The sequence below is a fragment of the Selaginella moellendorffii genome, unplaced genomic scaffold (genome assembly GCF_000143415.4).
Source record: "Selaginella moellendorffii unplaced genomic scaffold, v1.0 SELMOscaffold_16, whole genome shotgun sequence".
In the NCBI taxonomy this organism is placed as follows: Eukaryota; Viridiplantae; Streptophyta; class Lycopodiopsida; order Selaginellales; family Selaginellaceae; genus Selaginella; species Selaginella moellendorffii.
In genome coordinates this window covers 852,922-869,502 of record NW_003314277.1, presented here as the reverse complement: position 1 = coordinate 869,502, position 16,581 = coordinate 852,922, and the positions used below count along the sequence as shown (strand labels likewise).

The 16,581-nt window shown below is 42.1% G+C and overlaps 1 protein-coding gene and 1 non-coding gene across 2 annotated transcripts; both read left to right on the top strand.

Annotated features, from left to right (window-relative positions):
• Positions 1–89: 89 nt before the first annotated feature.
• On the top strand, positions 90–1,226 carry LOC9641786 (protein YLS3). The gene is made up of 3 exons (XM_024676010.1): positions 90–610; positions 861–926; positions 1,004–1,226. Exons 1-3 carry the CDS (start codon positions 316–318, stop codon positions 1,120–1,122), a joined length of 480 nt encoding a protein of 159 aa, XP_024531778.1. The 5' UTR covers positions 90–315; the 3' UTR covers positions 1,123–1,226.
• Positions 1,227–1,772: 546 nt separating this feature from the next.
• TRNAR-CCU lies at positions 1,773–1,845 on the top strand. Its single transcript has one exon. It is a non-coding gene; the product is annotated as a tRNA-Arg (tRNA).
• The last annotated feature ends 14,736 nt before the right edge of the window (positions 1,846–16,581 follow it).

Sequence of the window (16,581 nt, the reverse complement as noted above, 5' to 3'; positions counted from 1 at the left end):
TGGCCAAGCATTTGAAAGATCAGTGCTTCCATTGGTCGAATCGTGTGACGCCACGTGTCAGCGCTTCATGCCCTAAGAAAGAGCAATTAATGGAGGAATTGGTGCTCGTCACTCTCGAGAGAACGCGCTCGCGATCGATGGGACGCTTTCTAGGTATATAACCGGCATTCTCCCTGCTCCTCCCTCCCAGCCGATCTTGATCGATCGCTCGCGCTCCCCTGTTCCATTGCTTCCTTCTCCTCGATCGAGCGCTCGCGCTAGCGATATTTCTTGCCTCCATCGGTCGATCCAGCGCTCGATATCACGGTCACACCTATGGCATCCTCTCTCTTGCTCCTCGCGTTCGCGGTTTCTTGGGGGGCCGTGGCGATCCTTGCCGCGCAGCCGGATTGCACGAATGAGATCGGGCAGCTCCAGCCGTGCCTGGCGTATGTGGAGGGCCAAGTCACCGCTCCCAGCTCCGATTGCTGCAAAGGGCTCCTCTCCGTGCACACCAACAGGCCAGTGTGCCTGTGCATTCTCATGTCCTCCTCCACCAGCGTGAATAGCAGCACCGCGACGCTCCTCCCATCGATTTGCAAGGTCGACACGGATCCAAAGCGGTGCCCAGGTATGAATCGAGCATTTCTTTTTCTCTCATTTCGGTTTAAACTTTGGCCTAGTTTTTTTTACTTGTGACTTCGCTGGTAACACCATTCTTCTTTCCACTTAAGAGTCCTTTGTTCTATACTTGAAGAGTCCTTTGTTCTATACTTCAGAGTCCTTTGCTCTATTTGGACTGTTTGGATTTTTTCTTCGTCCTTCTAGCATTCACTTCTCCTTGTCCGATAATTAATTGCTTGGATCTTCATTTTTGGTAGCTCTGCTCAAGGGGGATGCTGCGGCACCAACTGGATCATCCTCATCCCCATCCACCGCGTCCGGAGGTAACAAAAAAAAAGCTTTTGTTTGTTCTTTGATTTTAGAGTGGCCATAGCTTTAACACCATTTATTGCTCTACCAGGCAAGGCCGCCGCAAGCGACACGGCTGCGAACTCCGCCACCCCGTTCGTCTCCTTGTCCTCGTCGCTGCTCCTGACCGTGACGAGCTTGCTCCTGGCGGGATCCATGAACTTCTTGTGAAGCTTTCCAGTTCTTTTGTGAGTTTGTAGCTAGGAGGAATGTGATTTTCTTTTCCCTAGCGGTTGCTATACTATTGTTACATTATACACTATTAGATTCTGTCATACTTTGGCATATGAATTCTCAAGTTTTAGTTGCATCCAGTTCCCAGGTTGAGATTGATCTTGCAGTTGAGGAGCTTGAACTTGAGATCAGCGAGGTCCAAGTCTCCCAGAACCGGGCAAAGGCAGCCATGGAAGATCCCGAGCTGGAAGAAATCGCAGCATTCCTGGGACACGAATGGTTGCTGGAGGCTAAGGCAAGTTGCCATCTTCACCAAGTTGCAAACTCCATCGCCACCGGCGTGAAACTCGAGCGTTTCCACACCTTTTCGTGCCTGACAGCGAGACAAGATGATCAAGACGACGAGAATTTGAATGGCAAATTTCATGGCTTCAAGAATTTAATTGTGAAAAACGAGAAGGGAAAAATCTGCTCTTTGTCATCCGGTTATGAAATTTATAGTCGCAAAGATTCAAGTGATGATTTTGTTGGTGCCAAAGAATCAAACATAGCTGCAAAACGCCCGCCCTCTTCGAGTAAAATTCGTGTCTCATTATTTTTGTAAGTCGCATGGAGACTCCACCACACAGTGAAACTCATCATCAAAGGCGCCTGTAGCTCAGCGGATAGAGCGTCTGTTTCCTAAGCAGAAAGTCGCAGGTTCGATCCCTGCCTGGCGCGGATTCCTTTCGTGCCCTTCTTTCCCTCTCTTTACTTTTTCGATTCCTCAGATGTGGTTTGCTTGGAAGCAATCACAAGCCCAAGTGTATGTCAAGACAACAACTACAACACCATGCAAAACCTTTCATTATTCATGCCTCCTCCAACCCAAGGTATAAAAAGGCAATGCTGGTCTTCCAAGATCCATAGCTCCCATAGATTTACAATCAATCTCCCTTTGGATTTGAAATGGGTCTAAAGTTTCCATGGATGGCTTTTGCTGTTGTGACATTGTATGTTGTTCTTATGGTTGTAACATTTGGGCCAGCATCAGTCTCAGCTCAAGGCCGGACTTGCAATGTTTTGCCCGCGGCCAGCTGCATCATGGGGGCCTCCCAGAGTGACTGCTGCTCCACGCTCACTACCGTGCTAAACAATTGCCTGTGTGCCATGGGCAATCCTGCCACTACTGGGTTGCCTGTGGAGCTGGACGTGGTCTTCCATCTCAATCAGCTCTGTGCTATCAAGGTTGACCTTGGAGGCCCTTGCAACTGATATATATATAAGAATATTTCATGCTCACATGAATAATTGATGATTCTTACATGGAATATTACAATATAAGGTTTAGGCAAATCACGTATTTAAGAATTGATATTAGAAGTTGGTAGATCTATTAATGATCTCCTAGAAAGAATCATTTGCATCAATCATCCTTGCATTCGAATCTTTTCTCCAATCAGCCCCTTCAAACACGCCTATAATCATTCTGAAGGCCAGCCTTCTATAGTATCACTCTCATCTTTAAATAATTTAATGTTTGGTTTTCTTTAGAAAAACTAAGATGTAAGGAATCTCTTTGTAGATTTGTCTTGAAGATGATACTTAACATTGTGTAGTAGTACCCAGTGGCTTCATAGAAACTTGGCTTGTTTTTGCTCTTCTTGCAACAGTAATAATAACAAGATGATTGTAAGCACTAGTTGTGGTCATGGGTTTAGCAACAATAGAGACAAAGTGGCTAGATCATCAAAAAATATATAAAAACTCTTCATATCAGAAAAGAATGAAAAGAATAAAGGCATCTTTAAGTGCTAGCTGCAAAGATGATAATGGAGAATTTAATCAATTTTCAAGCTCAATCTTAGAGGCAATATATTTTTTTTTTCCGTCCTTTTTTCAGAGTCTCCATTAGTAAGTGTTGGAGAGAAGCATTAAGCATAGATGTTTTCTTTTGTTCAGAATTTTTCTTTTAAAGAAAGTTTCTTTGTTGAGTTTTTCATGGCTTGGAGTTAAATTCTACCGTAGCACCATGAAAATCCTCTTTCTTGTTTTATTGATATCACATTATAGACAACTTTTACAATTGTCATGAATGTGACTTTGGATATTAAAAATAGTTGTTGGCAAATTCTAGGAGGTTAGTACTATTAGTTCCTTTATTAGTCTCTACCCAAATTAATTAAGAAACTAATCAATCATGGACTAAATTTTTACGTGCTATTAATAAAGTATACTTCATCTATTTAGAGAAACTCATTAATTTTTAAGTGCTATTAGTAAAACAGTAAAATATACTTTAGTTAGAGAAACTTATAAATTAACTTGCACTTCCTAGTATTTTGATATTGTGTTAATATTACTATATAATAGTTTTTACTATGTTATAGGTTGATCTAGGTGTTAGATATTTCAATTGGGCATATCTATAGAATTTAAAGAATGTTTTTACCACTTAGTTTATTTATCTATTGTTGCAAATATAACTTCAGGTGTTAAAAGATACTTATTAGCTAATCCTTATGAACACTTTCTTTTACTGCCATAACAGCAATAGGTCGGTATTCTTAATTTTCTTTGTTAATCTTCATTTAAGCTAGTTGAGATTAACATATATGCATTTAAATTGGAAAGGCACTAAGGAAGGAGGTCTTGGCTGTAGTGATAGAGAATCAAATCCTAAGTTGTCATTAAGTCAAACATATTTAACATGTTAAATGAGAAATTCATGTTATTAACTTGCACTTGCTAGTGTTGAAAACTCTATGATATTGAGTTTAGTCCCTCAATATTGATATGTGATAATTTACTGTGTTTGCTAGACACCCTTGCTATCATACCCCACATGTTGGTCCATTTAAGTTATATATGTTATTTATAATAAGTTTCTCAATTCACAACATAGCATAGTTTTATATTTAGTAAATTTTGAAGTTTATCCCAAAAATTAACTCTTGAGATTGGGGTGAAAGCCCAAAGTGTGTTTTAAAGGGGGGGTGGACTCAACCACTTAAAAAATTAGTTTAGCTCTCACTAGGCTATATTATTTTTTATTTTGCATCTTGTTACTCTAGTTAGTGGGGTACCCTCATATTAAGCCATTGTTATACTGAAATTATGCTAAATTTTATCTAACACTATTTTGATGAAGAAGGGCATTTAGAGGGGAGGGGATGGCTTGAGGCCATTGTGTTTCCATTGGCCAGCTGTAAGCCACCTTGGAATTGGCAGGATAGGAGCTCCAAAGTACCAGGCAAAGTGCAATTAGCCCCAATTGCCCCACTATCACATACCTTTGCAATAAAGAGACTAAGAACACTCTTTTGTTGATTAGATCTACTTAGAGTTATTGCATTGCTATTAGTAGGCTATGAGGCACTCTCTCCTACTCTAGAATTCTCCCTCAAACCCTCTTAATCCTCTTAGAAGAACACTTTGAAGATTTAACCCTCAAGAACACTTTCATATTCAAGACTATTATTCTAGAGCCATTGTGTTGCCACTAGCAGGCTGTGGAATGCCCATACACAACTGGCATGCCATGAGATCCCTCTAGAAAACACTTTCTTCTACAAGATTATTATTAAACACTTTTTAAATACTTCAAAAAAGGGGTAAGGCTTAGCCTATTTATATCTCCTATTCCCAGAAAATCTCTTAAAACTGGATTGAAAATCTTTTTTTGCACTTTGCTTTATAGTAAAACTCTTGATATCGCAAAGAAATATCCAGTGGATCTCCTCTCCTTGCCTTAGTGCCACATAGATTAAAACACACTTTCGAGGGTTTGAATGGTCTTTGGGTTCCCAAAGAAATTCAAATTCATGAGTTTACAAAAATATGATTGAGCTAAACTTGAATTGGAGATTCTTGGTCCATCTCTTATATCTCTAGCTTTAGATCTTTGTTGGGACAACTTGATTAGCTTGATTAAGATTTCTTCTTTTCCAAAACCTTCTTTTTCTCATCCATCCTCTTCTATTGCTCATGAACATTGGATATAGAAAAGATTCTTCCTCTCTTTCTTTTCAAGGATCATGTGTCTCTACTTCTTCATGATCCTCTTCCTTACCTGAATCCTCAGTTACCACCATATGATTTGCTGAACTTTTCTGATTCAAAAGATAATTGGCCTAGTGATTATCTCCTTTGTATCAAGATCATTTCTAGTTCTTTGGCTTGATCCAGAATCCCTAAATGCTCAATCTATTAGCTTCTTCCCAAAAGAATGTAGCATATGTGGTTTTGACCCTTTATCCTATGGTGATTTACCATAAGATAACACCACGAAGCGGTACCTAAACCCTCTTTGTGCCACGTGACAGATGCCATGTGTCACATGCCACGTGTCCATAGGAACCTGAGGTTCAGGGCCTTGGGCCACTGAACGAAGGAACGGTGCCAAACTCCCAAGCATGGAGCCAAGGAGTGACGGAACCAAACCATGGAACAACTCCCGAGCATAAAGCCCAAGGAGCAAAGGGACAGGAGCCCGGAGCGACTTGGAACAGTCCTGGAGCAACCAGCATCCTAATGCCAAGACCAGCACGCAAAACAGAGCCAAACGGAGTCTGGCGCTATTTCGGCATATCGGTAGCCTAACGTGAGGATATGGGTACTCCACTAACTAGCATGGAATGGAACTTAGGCTTAGACCCAAGCCGGACGCAAAACAAGGACAGGCACGCAAGCGGGAGCTAAACTATGCCTCAGGTTGGTCGGCCATGCCCGACCTACCCACTATCCCAACTATACATTTGGAACCCCCCATAGCCCCCCCCCCCCCCTTAAGGAACACACGCTTTGGGCTTTCACCCCAAGCCTCCTTTAGTATCAGGAGTTAGTCTCTGGGACAAGCTCGAAACTTACTAAATATGGAATGTCCCTAGATTGCGAATTTGGACATGGGACAAACACCATTGTGTTCAGGCCGATCTCTACATTCCGTAGATATGCCAAATGAGCAAATCTGGACACTTTCCATAAATAGCATTTGGGACCGAAATGAGACTAACACAAAGGGCATGATAGCGAGGGTGTTTGGCAGACACGGTAAGCTATCATTCGGCGATATTGAGGGACCAATCTCAATACGCGAGGGTTCTTGTCAAGCCAGTGCAAGACAGAGCAAAAAAGAACTAAGAGCCATGTCGAGTATGCTCAGCTAGAAACACATAGAAGTTCCTACCTTATGTCCATCTGGCTAAGTACAGGTGCTAAGCCCAGTAAACTAACACTTGAACAAGAGGGGCTATTGAAAGGAACCAGCAGTACCGACCTCCTGCCGTCATGGCAGTAAGGAAAGAGTGTCCGTAAGGACTGGTTGACAAGTATCTTTCGATACCCGAAGTCACATTCGCGACATTCTCCCCCCCTAGGGAAGATCGACGTCCTTGTCGATGCATACTCGAGTCTAGAATACTGCCAAGGAAACAACTCCAGAAAAAATTCACGGTACTCACACTATGTGAGAAATGCACCAACTTAAATGAGTTAGGAGGCAACCTCTTTGTCTAACGCGAATGCGCTACCAGCTAAGACACTTTCCGGCCGTCGCCGACAAGGAAATGATCAACAGAGTTAGCCACCCTTGCTGCTCTGGGAGTCAAGTAGATTGGTGCCCCACTTGAGTACCATGTAGCTCTCTCTCTTTCTCTCTCCACCACTTTTGGCCAAAGTTCATCATTCCCGTTGGCTCCCAGCTTACAAAAGTGTGATATGCCCCTGCCCGCAGGAACATAGAGAGAGAAGCTAGAGGCCCCAACCCTCATGAGCAAAGAAACCAAACCCGTCGGTAAGGTTTAGATAGACTACTGTAAACAAGCAGTTAGAGTTGTTTACACGGTCACGCCCTTTTTAACGGAATAAGGAACATCGACAGAGAGGCGGGTTATGTGACCAGTCGACAGTAGCTACCCCATGACTAAAGATTTCACCATGCACACGAAGTGCTGAAGCCAGTCTGCCTATATTGGCCTAAACTCAAAGATCAATAGATGGACAATATCAAAGTCAGAGACAATGGTATCTTAGAAGCTTAATTATCTGTGATTATATCTTAGAGTAGAACACAAAAGTATTCTAAGCAAGTTATCATCTGATAAACCAGTATAATAGTGCAGGAACCACTAAGATCATCATAACTGGTAAACATAGGATTCACCATCAAACAAAATTCAATAGCAAGTATATCATTAAGTAAACTCAATGATAAAGTTTAACTATTAAAGATTGCAGACAAAATGCCAAACAACTTAACGAAAAATAACTCAAAGAACACAAAGTATCATTGACTGACAAGCAAAATGCTCACGAATGTATCACCCAAAGGAAATAACATCCAAATCTATCAAAACTAACTTGAGCAACAATCAACAAAAGAGAATGAATGCGGTAAGACCAACAAACACTCATTCCTACCAACTATCATAAAAGCCAATCTGAATAGATCTCAGCCAACAATACCAAGGAACTCAAGTTGCCTAAGCAAGTGTCAACAACATCCTACCGATGTCTCAAACCCAAGAGACCAATACAGAGCAAACCACAATGAACATGTGGTATTGCGAAAAGCCATAAACTATCAAGGAGAACAACTAACCATCATGAAAGATTATCAATCATCCCATCAAAAGGAGATATGCAAAATCACCGTCAAAGAAGCAATCTACCATCCCGAAGAATAGCAAATAATTCTATACCAACAATAATCAAGCAAACCTTTTGAGAAGGTTAATCAACTATCCTAAATGATAGTCAATCATCACCAATGATTGCTAGATGCAAAAGCCAACTTTAACACTGAAGCTAATGAGCCAAAATGCCTTCCCCAAAAACTTCTAACAAATGGAACAATGAGCATAAAAACTCAAAGAACCAAAAGCTTGAAGAAGTTTATAGCCAAGTCTTGCATAATAATGATCACAAGCCTTGCATGAACTAACTTCAATGTCAAAAAAGAAATCATGGTGCAATCCGCAATATCTTCCTCAACACATCCATAAGCTAAACTTCATAATGCAAAGTTAATGAAGAGCATGTCTGCATTAATCCAAAAGCTAAGCATAACGAAGCTATGCTCAACAAGTGATCATCTAATCAATCCTCCATGAATCCATCTATAGCAAGACGTAACTCACTTCATAACAAGCACAAGAAGAATCATCAACGATCGATATATCCCAACTGAAATCCAATAAGGACTCAAATAGTTTAATATCGAACACTAATTCTTCATCTCGTAAAGTTAGCATAGTTCACGACTAAATCACTTTTCAAGGAAAAGCTAAAGCTCAACCCCTACTAAATAATCTCGTCTAGAACATAACTAACTTAACTTGCCACTCAGTTCATTTGAATGTCAATACAATTGCTAACTAACAAATGCATGAATGCCAATAACACAAAGATATAGCCAAATCATCAACACTATCTTCATCAAGACTAATGAAACTCAATATCAACAATGTCAACGACAAAGCATCACTTCAATGCCATCAACACTATAGCAAAGCTAGAAGAAAGCAAGAGTGAATCACCACTCAAAACTTTCTAGCAACTAAGCTAACCAAGGTTGAAGATACTTTAATTAGTATCTGAGACCAATCCTTTAACAAAACTCAGTTACAGATAACACTTCCTCAAGGAGTGAATCACCACGTTCAAGACTCAATGAAATCCAACACTATGAACTAAACGCAACCAAATGATATTGACAGAGATAGAGTCGACATGCCAACATGGAAAACCCATGTAAGTCTAACGACACAATCCTCCGCAACACCATTCGGTAAAGCAAGCCCATCACTGCTAAATCATCATCGAGTGAAGCAAGTGTCAAAAGCCCTTGACAAAATCTACAAGCAATAACTAGTCACAAAGCAACCAACAATCACTCTTCAACTTGCCTTCACAAGACCCAAACACTAAACTCACGTCATTGAGTTACATACTTGTTTAACATGAACGTGATACCCCAGGTATGAGATAAAGGTTCATAGACAAACACAAACTAAATGACCACTCGAATCCAACTCAACCGCGATAAGCCCACCAACACATCTAGTCAATAGCTCTGAGCATGCCTTGAAGAGGCTAGTTATGCGTAATCAACACTTAGTCGAAACTAAAGTGAAGACCACGAGATGAACTCATATTGGTACACAGCCTCTTCATAGACAAAGCTATAGTACGGGTACCAACATCTCAACTGCAAACAACTAAGTTGGACATCACTATCCTCAGCCAAGGCGCAAAGCCACCAAGACTAAATCAAGATCAGTGAGAGTTCACTACTCTCATAGAGTCTTAGCGAAATGCAAAGTGCAACCTGCCACCAAGCACAACGCTACAGAAGAAAGGCACAAGGGTCACCTTTCTTACACTAACTCCAGACTTTATCCAACTCAATTGCCTTAGCCCCAAAAGTTAGCATCCCTTTTGGGTTGCATCATACAAATTACCTACTAAGGTCTAAGCCAACCGAAGTCAACTCCAACCCTTTCACTAGTTTGTACTGGCTTACGAAAACGGAATGGTTTTCGAGCAAAGTGATCAACAGATCAGCCATTGGATAAGTCTAAGAAAATTTGTAGAAAATTTCCATCCTAGAGAAAGAATGACTCTCAGTCCAGGAATACAAACTTTCAAGACTCAACCAACTTCCTCCTACTAACAACTTCACATAGGTTCACCCCAACACAAATTCTCATGACCCATAGTATGCTTAAGCCTCGAACATCTTTTTGCCCATTCTTTCGACACCCAAACCGACATCCATAAAATGCAAATGGAACATCTAAGGCTTGATCACGAAGACCACATCTTCGGATATCCACATTGCACTAACACTCTTTTTCAACCACTTTCAAGATCCAATGTGAAACTAAAACACTAACAAGAAAAATGACATGGAAAATCAAGTTCTAAAGAAACTTCCTCATCACTTAAAATAACAATGCCACTTCCACTAACACAAATGCTAGTAATGTCAATACCTCAATCTCACACCTTCTCTATCCAACAATCTACTTCAAGTGTTAACGGATCAACTAATGAGCTATAGCAAATGAATGCTACAACCCTTTCCAACACCTTATAGACAAACCCTCAAGGAAACAAGGAACCAACTTAAGCTTAGCATAATGGACCACCATCGAGAATCTAGTCAAAGCTACTACAATGCTACTTCGTGCAAGTAGACTAGCTTCACTATCAACCACTTTAGGGTTGATCATCATTTACCCAAGCAACTTCGTAAACACATTGCTCATTATCACATGGATATGATATAAATTACAATGACTTAATCATCAATCAAGCAACACCACAAGCAACACCCATGTCATTACTTCAAAGGTTTATGTGAGCATCAAATGCCAACTCAATTCGACAAAATGCAACATAAATGCCACACTCCACCGATAGAGATTTTCAACACTAAATACCACTAACTTTTGTTCACAACACGGACAAGCTCATGCCACTCTCTATCCGACCAAACTCAAAACTAATCCAACACCAAATTACTCAAGGAGCAATAGCAAAGTTCCCCAGAAAAGAATTGAGCATTGCAACCTAAGTCTTCCAATAGCAAGCTTAGACAAAATGGTTTAGCGTTTCACCGCTATCCATCCCACAACTCACTATTTGTAGGACTATCATTTCCAACACACATCAAGATAGGGACTCTTGATTGCATGATGTGAGCACAAGCAATGAGTTAGCACCTCGTTGCGAATCATCTCTCCGAGAAGAGAAAATGATTTACGTATTTGATCCTCCGTCCCCGATGACTCTCTTTTCGGTCTCATCTTTGACCAAACCTCAAGCTTGCGTTTGCACTGCCTTCAGTCCAATCCAAGAAAAGTTTATGAGAGAGTATGGCAACAATTACTTGAATCAATAGACTCATCCCTACAGTCTTGATTGATCCATTTGTAACCATGCCTAGGAAAGATCCACTAGTGCCGTGCTAAATAGCTATGGACCAGCCTATTTGCCACTTATAGCAAACTCAGGGAAAGTTTACTTTCACCCACAGTATATGGAACAACTCATGAAACCACCGATAGGTTAACATTAATCCTGCCAACTCAAAGTGCAACCTTGAGTTGCTAATGCGCCTCACTCACGAGCCCAAGCGCAAACTCGTGCAAAAATGGGACAACTCAATCCATCTTATGAGCCCAAGAGCAAGCTCACATTATTACGATATAACAAAGTAACCAAATCCATACCCAAGGAACAATTGCGAAGCCTTTGCACCAAATGTGTACCCACTCGGATCATCGTTTTCATCTTTGCGTATGCAACAAGACTAATTGCCCAATCTCATTGAATAGTACTTGCTGAGACTCATCCTCTGATACCAAATGTAGCGCACGTGGTTTTGACCCTTTATCCTATACTGATTTACCATAGGATAACACCACGAAGTGGTACCTAAACCCTCTTTGTGCCACGTGACAGATGCCATGTGTCACATGCCATGTGTCCATAGGGACCTGAGGTTCAGGGCCTTGGGCCACTGAACGAAGGAACGGTGCCAAACTCCCAAGCATGGAGCCAAGGAGTGACGGAACCAAACCATGGAGCAACTCCCGAGCATAAAGCCCAAGGAGCGAAGGGACAAGAGCCCGGAGCGACTTGGAACAGTCCTGGAGCAACCAGCATCCTAATGCCAAGACCAGCACGCAAAACAGAGCCAAACGGAGTCTGGCGCTATTTCGGCATATCGGTAGCCTAACGCGAGGATATGGGTACTCCACCAGCTAGCATGGAATGGAACTTAGGCTTAGACCCAAGCCGGACGCAAAACAAGGACAGGCACACAAGCGGGAGCTAAACTATGCCTCAGGTTGGTCGGCCATGCCCGACCTACCCACTATCCCAACTATACATTTGGAACCATTGTGTTCAGGCCGATCTCTACATTCCGTAGATATGCCAAATGAGCAAATCTGGACACTTTCCATAAATAGCATTTGGGACCGAAATGAGACTAACACAAAGGGCATGATAACGAGGGTGTTTGGCAGACACGGTAAGCTATCATCCGGCGATATTGAGGGACCAATCTCAATACGCGAGGGTTCTTGTCAAGCCAATGCAAGACAGAGCAAAAAAGTACTAAGAGCCATGCCGAGTATGCTCAGCTAGAAACACATAAGAGTTCCTACCTTATGTCCATCTGGCTAAGTACAGGTGCTAAGCCCAGTAAATTAACACTTGAACAAGAGGGGCTATTGAAGGGAACCAGCAGTACCGACCTCTTGCCGTCATGGCAGTAAAGAAAGAGTGTCCATAAGGACTGGTCGACAAGTATTTTTCGATACCCGAAGTCACTCCTTGGCTCCATGCTTGGGAGTTTGGCACCGTTCCTTCGTTTAGTGGCCCAAGGCCCTGAACCTCAGGTTCCTATGGACACGTGGCATGGACATGTGGCATGTGACACATGGCATCTGTCACGTGGCACAAAGAGGGTTTAGGTACCGCTTCGTGGTGTTATCCTATGGTAAATCACCATAGGATAAAGGGTCAAAACCACGTGCGCTACATTTGGTATCAGAGGATGAGTCTCAGCGAATACTATTCAATGAGATTGGGCAATTAGTCTTGTTGCATACGCAGAGATGAAAACGATGATCCGAGTGGGTACACGTTTGGTGCAAAGGCTTCGCAATTGTTCCTTGGGTATGGATTTAGTTACTTTGTTATACCGTAATAATGTGAGCTTGCTCTTGGGCTTATAAGATGGATTGAGTTGTCCCATTTTTGCACGAGTTTGCGCTTGGGCTCGTGAGTGAGGCGCATTAGCAACTCAAGGTTGCACTTTGAGTTGGCAGGATTAATGTTAGCCTATCGATGGTTTCATGAGTTGTTCCATATACCGTGGGTGAAAGCAAACTTTCCCTGAGTTTGCTATAAGTGGCAAATAGGCTGGTCCATAGCTATTTAGCACGGCACTAGTGGATCTTTCCTAGGCATGGTTACAAATGGATCAATCAAGACTGTAGGGATGAGTCTATTGATTCAAGTAATTGTTGCCATACTCTCTTATAAACTTTTCTTGGATTGGACTGAAGGCAGTGCGAACGTAAGCTTGAGGTTTGGTCAAAGATGAGACCGAAAAGAGAGTCATCGGGGACGGAGGATCAAATACGTAAATCATTTTCTCTTCTCGGAGAGATGATTCGCAACGAGGTGCTAACTCATTGCTTGTGCTCACATCATGCAATCAAGAGTCCCTATCTTGATGTGTGTTGGAAATGATAGTCCTACAAATAGTGAGTTGTGGGATGGATAGCGGTGAAACACTAAACCATTTTGTCTAAGCTTGCTATTGGAAGACTTAGGTTGCAATGCTCAATTCTTTTCTGGGGAACTTTGCTATTGCTCCTTGAGTAATTTGGTGTTGGATTAGTTTTGAGTTTGGTCGGATAGAGAGTGGCATGAGCTTGTCCGTGTTGTGAACAAAAGTTAGTGGTGTTTAGTGTTGAAAATCTCTATCGGTGGAGTGTGGCATTTATGTTGCATTTTGTCGAATTGAGTTGGCACTTGATGCTCACATAAACCTTTGAAGTAATGACATGGGTGTTGCTTGTGGTGTTGCTTGATTGATGATTAAGTCATTGTGATTTATATCATATCCATGTGATAATGAGCAATGTATTTACGAAGTTGCTTGGGTAAATGATGATCAACCCTAAAGTGGTTGATAGTGAAGCTAGTCTACTTGCACGAAGTAGCATTGTAGTAGCTTTGACTAGATTCTCGATGGTGGTCCATTATGCTAAGCTTAAGTTGATTCCTTGTTTCCTTGAGGGTTTGTCCATAAGGTGTTGGAAAGGGTTGTAGCATTCATTTGCTATAGCTCATTAGTTGATCCGTTAACACTTGAAGTAGATTGTTGGATAGAGAAAGTGTGAGATTGAGGTATTGACATTATTAGCATTTGTGTTAGTGGAAGTGGCATTGTTATTTTAAGTGATGAGGAAGTTTCCTTAGAGTTTGATTTTCCATATCATTTTTCTTGTTAGTGTTTTAGTTTCACATTGGATCTTGAAAGTGGTTGAAAAAGAGTGTTAGTGCAATGTGGATATCCGAAGATGTGGTCTTCGTGATCAAGCCTTGGATGTTCCATTTGCATTTTACGGATGTCGGTTTGGGTGTCGAAAGAATGGGCAAAAAGATGTTCGAGGCTTAAGCATACTATGGGTCATGAGAATTTGTGTTGGGGTGAACCTATGTGAAGTTGTTAGTAGGAGGAAGTTGGTTGAGTCTTGAAAGTTTGTATTCCTGGACTGAGAGTCATTCTTTCTCTAGGATGGAAATTTTCTACAAATTTTCTTAGACTTATCCAATGGCTGATCTGTTGATCACTTTGCTTGAAAACCATTCCGTTTTCGTAAGCCAGTACAAACTAGTGAAAGGGTTGGAGTTGACTTCGGTTGGCTTAGACCTTAGTAGGTAATTTGTATGATGCAACCCAAAAGGGATGCTAACTTTTGGGGCTAAGGCAATTGAGTTGGATAAAGTCTAGAGTTAGTGTAAGAAAGGTGACCCTTGTGCCTTTCTTCTGTAGCGTTGTGCTTGGTGGCAGGTTGCACTTTGCATTTCGCTAAGACTCTATGAGAGTAGTGAGCTCTCACTGATCTTGATTTAGTCTTGGTGGCTTTGCGCCTTGGCTGAGGATAGTGATGTCCAACTTAGTTGTTTGCAGTTGAGATGTTGGTACCCGTACTATAGCTTTGTCTATGAAGAGGCTATGTACCAATATGAGTTCATCTCGTGGTCTTCACTTTAGTTTCGACTAAGTGTTGATTACGCATAACTAGCCTCTTCAAGGCATGCTCAGAGCTATTGACTAGATGTGTTGGTGGGCTTATCGCGGTTGAGTTGGATTCGAGTGGTCATTTAGTTTGTGTTTGTCTTGATTGTGTTGCCATTTGATGATCTACCCTTCCTACCTTTAGCTTGAGATTTTGTTGCAGGAATGGAATCTTGTCGTGTATCTGCCTGCTTGAACAACTCCTTGACATCCAACTCTCAAGCATCCCTTACAGCATCTCAGAATATCTCAGGAAAACTGATTCTCCATCATAGTGAACAAGTATTTTTTGAGCCCACCTAAGAATTTATCCCACAACTGCCAATCTTGAACCATTGAAGGCCCTAGCTACACTGCAGTATGGCTCGAAGCATCTGTATCTTAGATTCCTTCTGCTTCTTCATCGGAATGTTGAGCATAAGCTGATAACTATCAAGGCTTAGGAATCTTTCCCCAAACTTGAGGTCTAGCCAAGCCTAGCCGAATGATCCTAGAATTCCTCCTTATTGGCATTCCACCCGTGTTAGCCAAGTTGTCATTGCAAATAATCGTGCTATATGTAGACCACCCGTTAACCTTGTTGGCTATGAAGAGACTGGAGAGCCAGATTTTCATCTATCTGACTGTGGAAGCTTGAACTTTTCTGAAATCATGGAATTTCGTGAAATATAATGAATCCTCCTGCCTTTAAAACCTTGTGGAGAGGGAACTTGCTACCTCTTGAGCTATTACTGCTGCAGCACTGCTACCTTGAGCATGCTCCTCTTCATCTATGTTGGCCCGTGTGTCTTCCTTGCCTCCAGAAGCTTCTTTCAATGTGTGGGGATGAATTCCCGCCCGCCATTTTTCATAACTGCTTCCAAAGATTCGGTCATCCAATACGTGTCCGAAGTGGTGGTGGAGATTGCAAGAGGTTGCGTTTGAGGCTTTGATCGATCTAGGCGAGTGTCATGCTGGAATCTATCTCCTCATGGCTGGGATCTACACGGGTGGGCAGATCAAGAGTGCGTCCTCTGGGCAATGAGATCGCTGTTAGGATCCAATATCCAAACCAGTGTGGAGGAAATCAAACTGCGCCCACAGCAGAAAGATCGATCAAAAGTTGGTCATGGGAGGTCGGGATCACAGGAGGAAGGAAGATTCAGAGCAGCAGCAGAAGTTCCTATAAATCCAACTAGCTCCAATCCATCATTCATTCATTCATGTATTGGCCGAAACCAAGAAAGAAAGAAGAAAGAAACCAAGTTGAATCTCTGTGGACACAACCAAAAGGCGATTAGATATTGGAATTAAGCCAAGGCATTGCTTTCTGAGCACAACAACTTTCATATAGCTTTTCTGAGCCGAAGGCAGTCCGGTGGACTCCTCCAATCACCTTGTCGCTGTTGGGATACATACACAATCTGGTGCTCCTGCCACTAAGCTTTTGTATCCAGCAAGCGGAGTGGCTCACACACTGGCTTCCCCATCCTGAATTATGCTATCTCCTTTTCGCTCGGCTTCATGCGTGGGCAGCAATGATGACGATCCCACGAAGCTCCAGGCCAGCCTGTTCACACCACAAGCCTTGCGCAGTAGTGGCGGGTAAAGGTGACGTCCGTGCTCCTCGATGAGAGATCCCATGGTCGCAGTCCTGATTTGCAGAA

Coding starts and splice junctions, on each gene's coding strand:
- LOC9641786 (XM_024676010.1), top strand. CDS start 316: ATGGCATCCTCTCTCTTGCTCCTCGCGTTCGCGGTTTCTTGGGGGGCC. Junction 611..860: donor GGATCCAAAGCGGTGCCCAG/GTATGAATCGAG, acceptor CATTTTTGGTAG/CTCTGCTCAAGGGGGATGCT. Junction 927..1,003: donor CCCATCCACCGCGTCCGGAG/GTAACAAAAAAA, acceptor TTGCTCTACCAG/GCAAGGCCGCCGCAAGCGAC.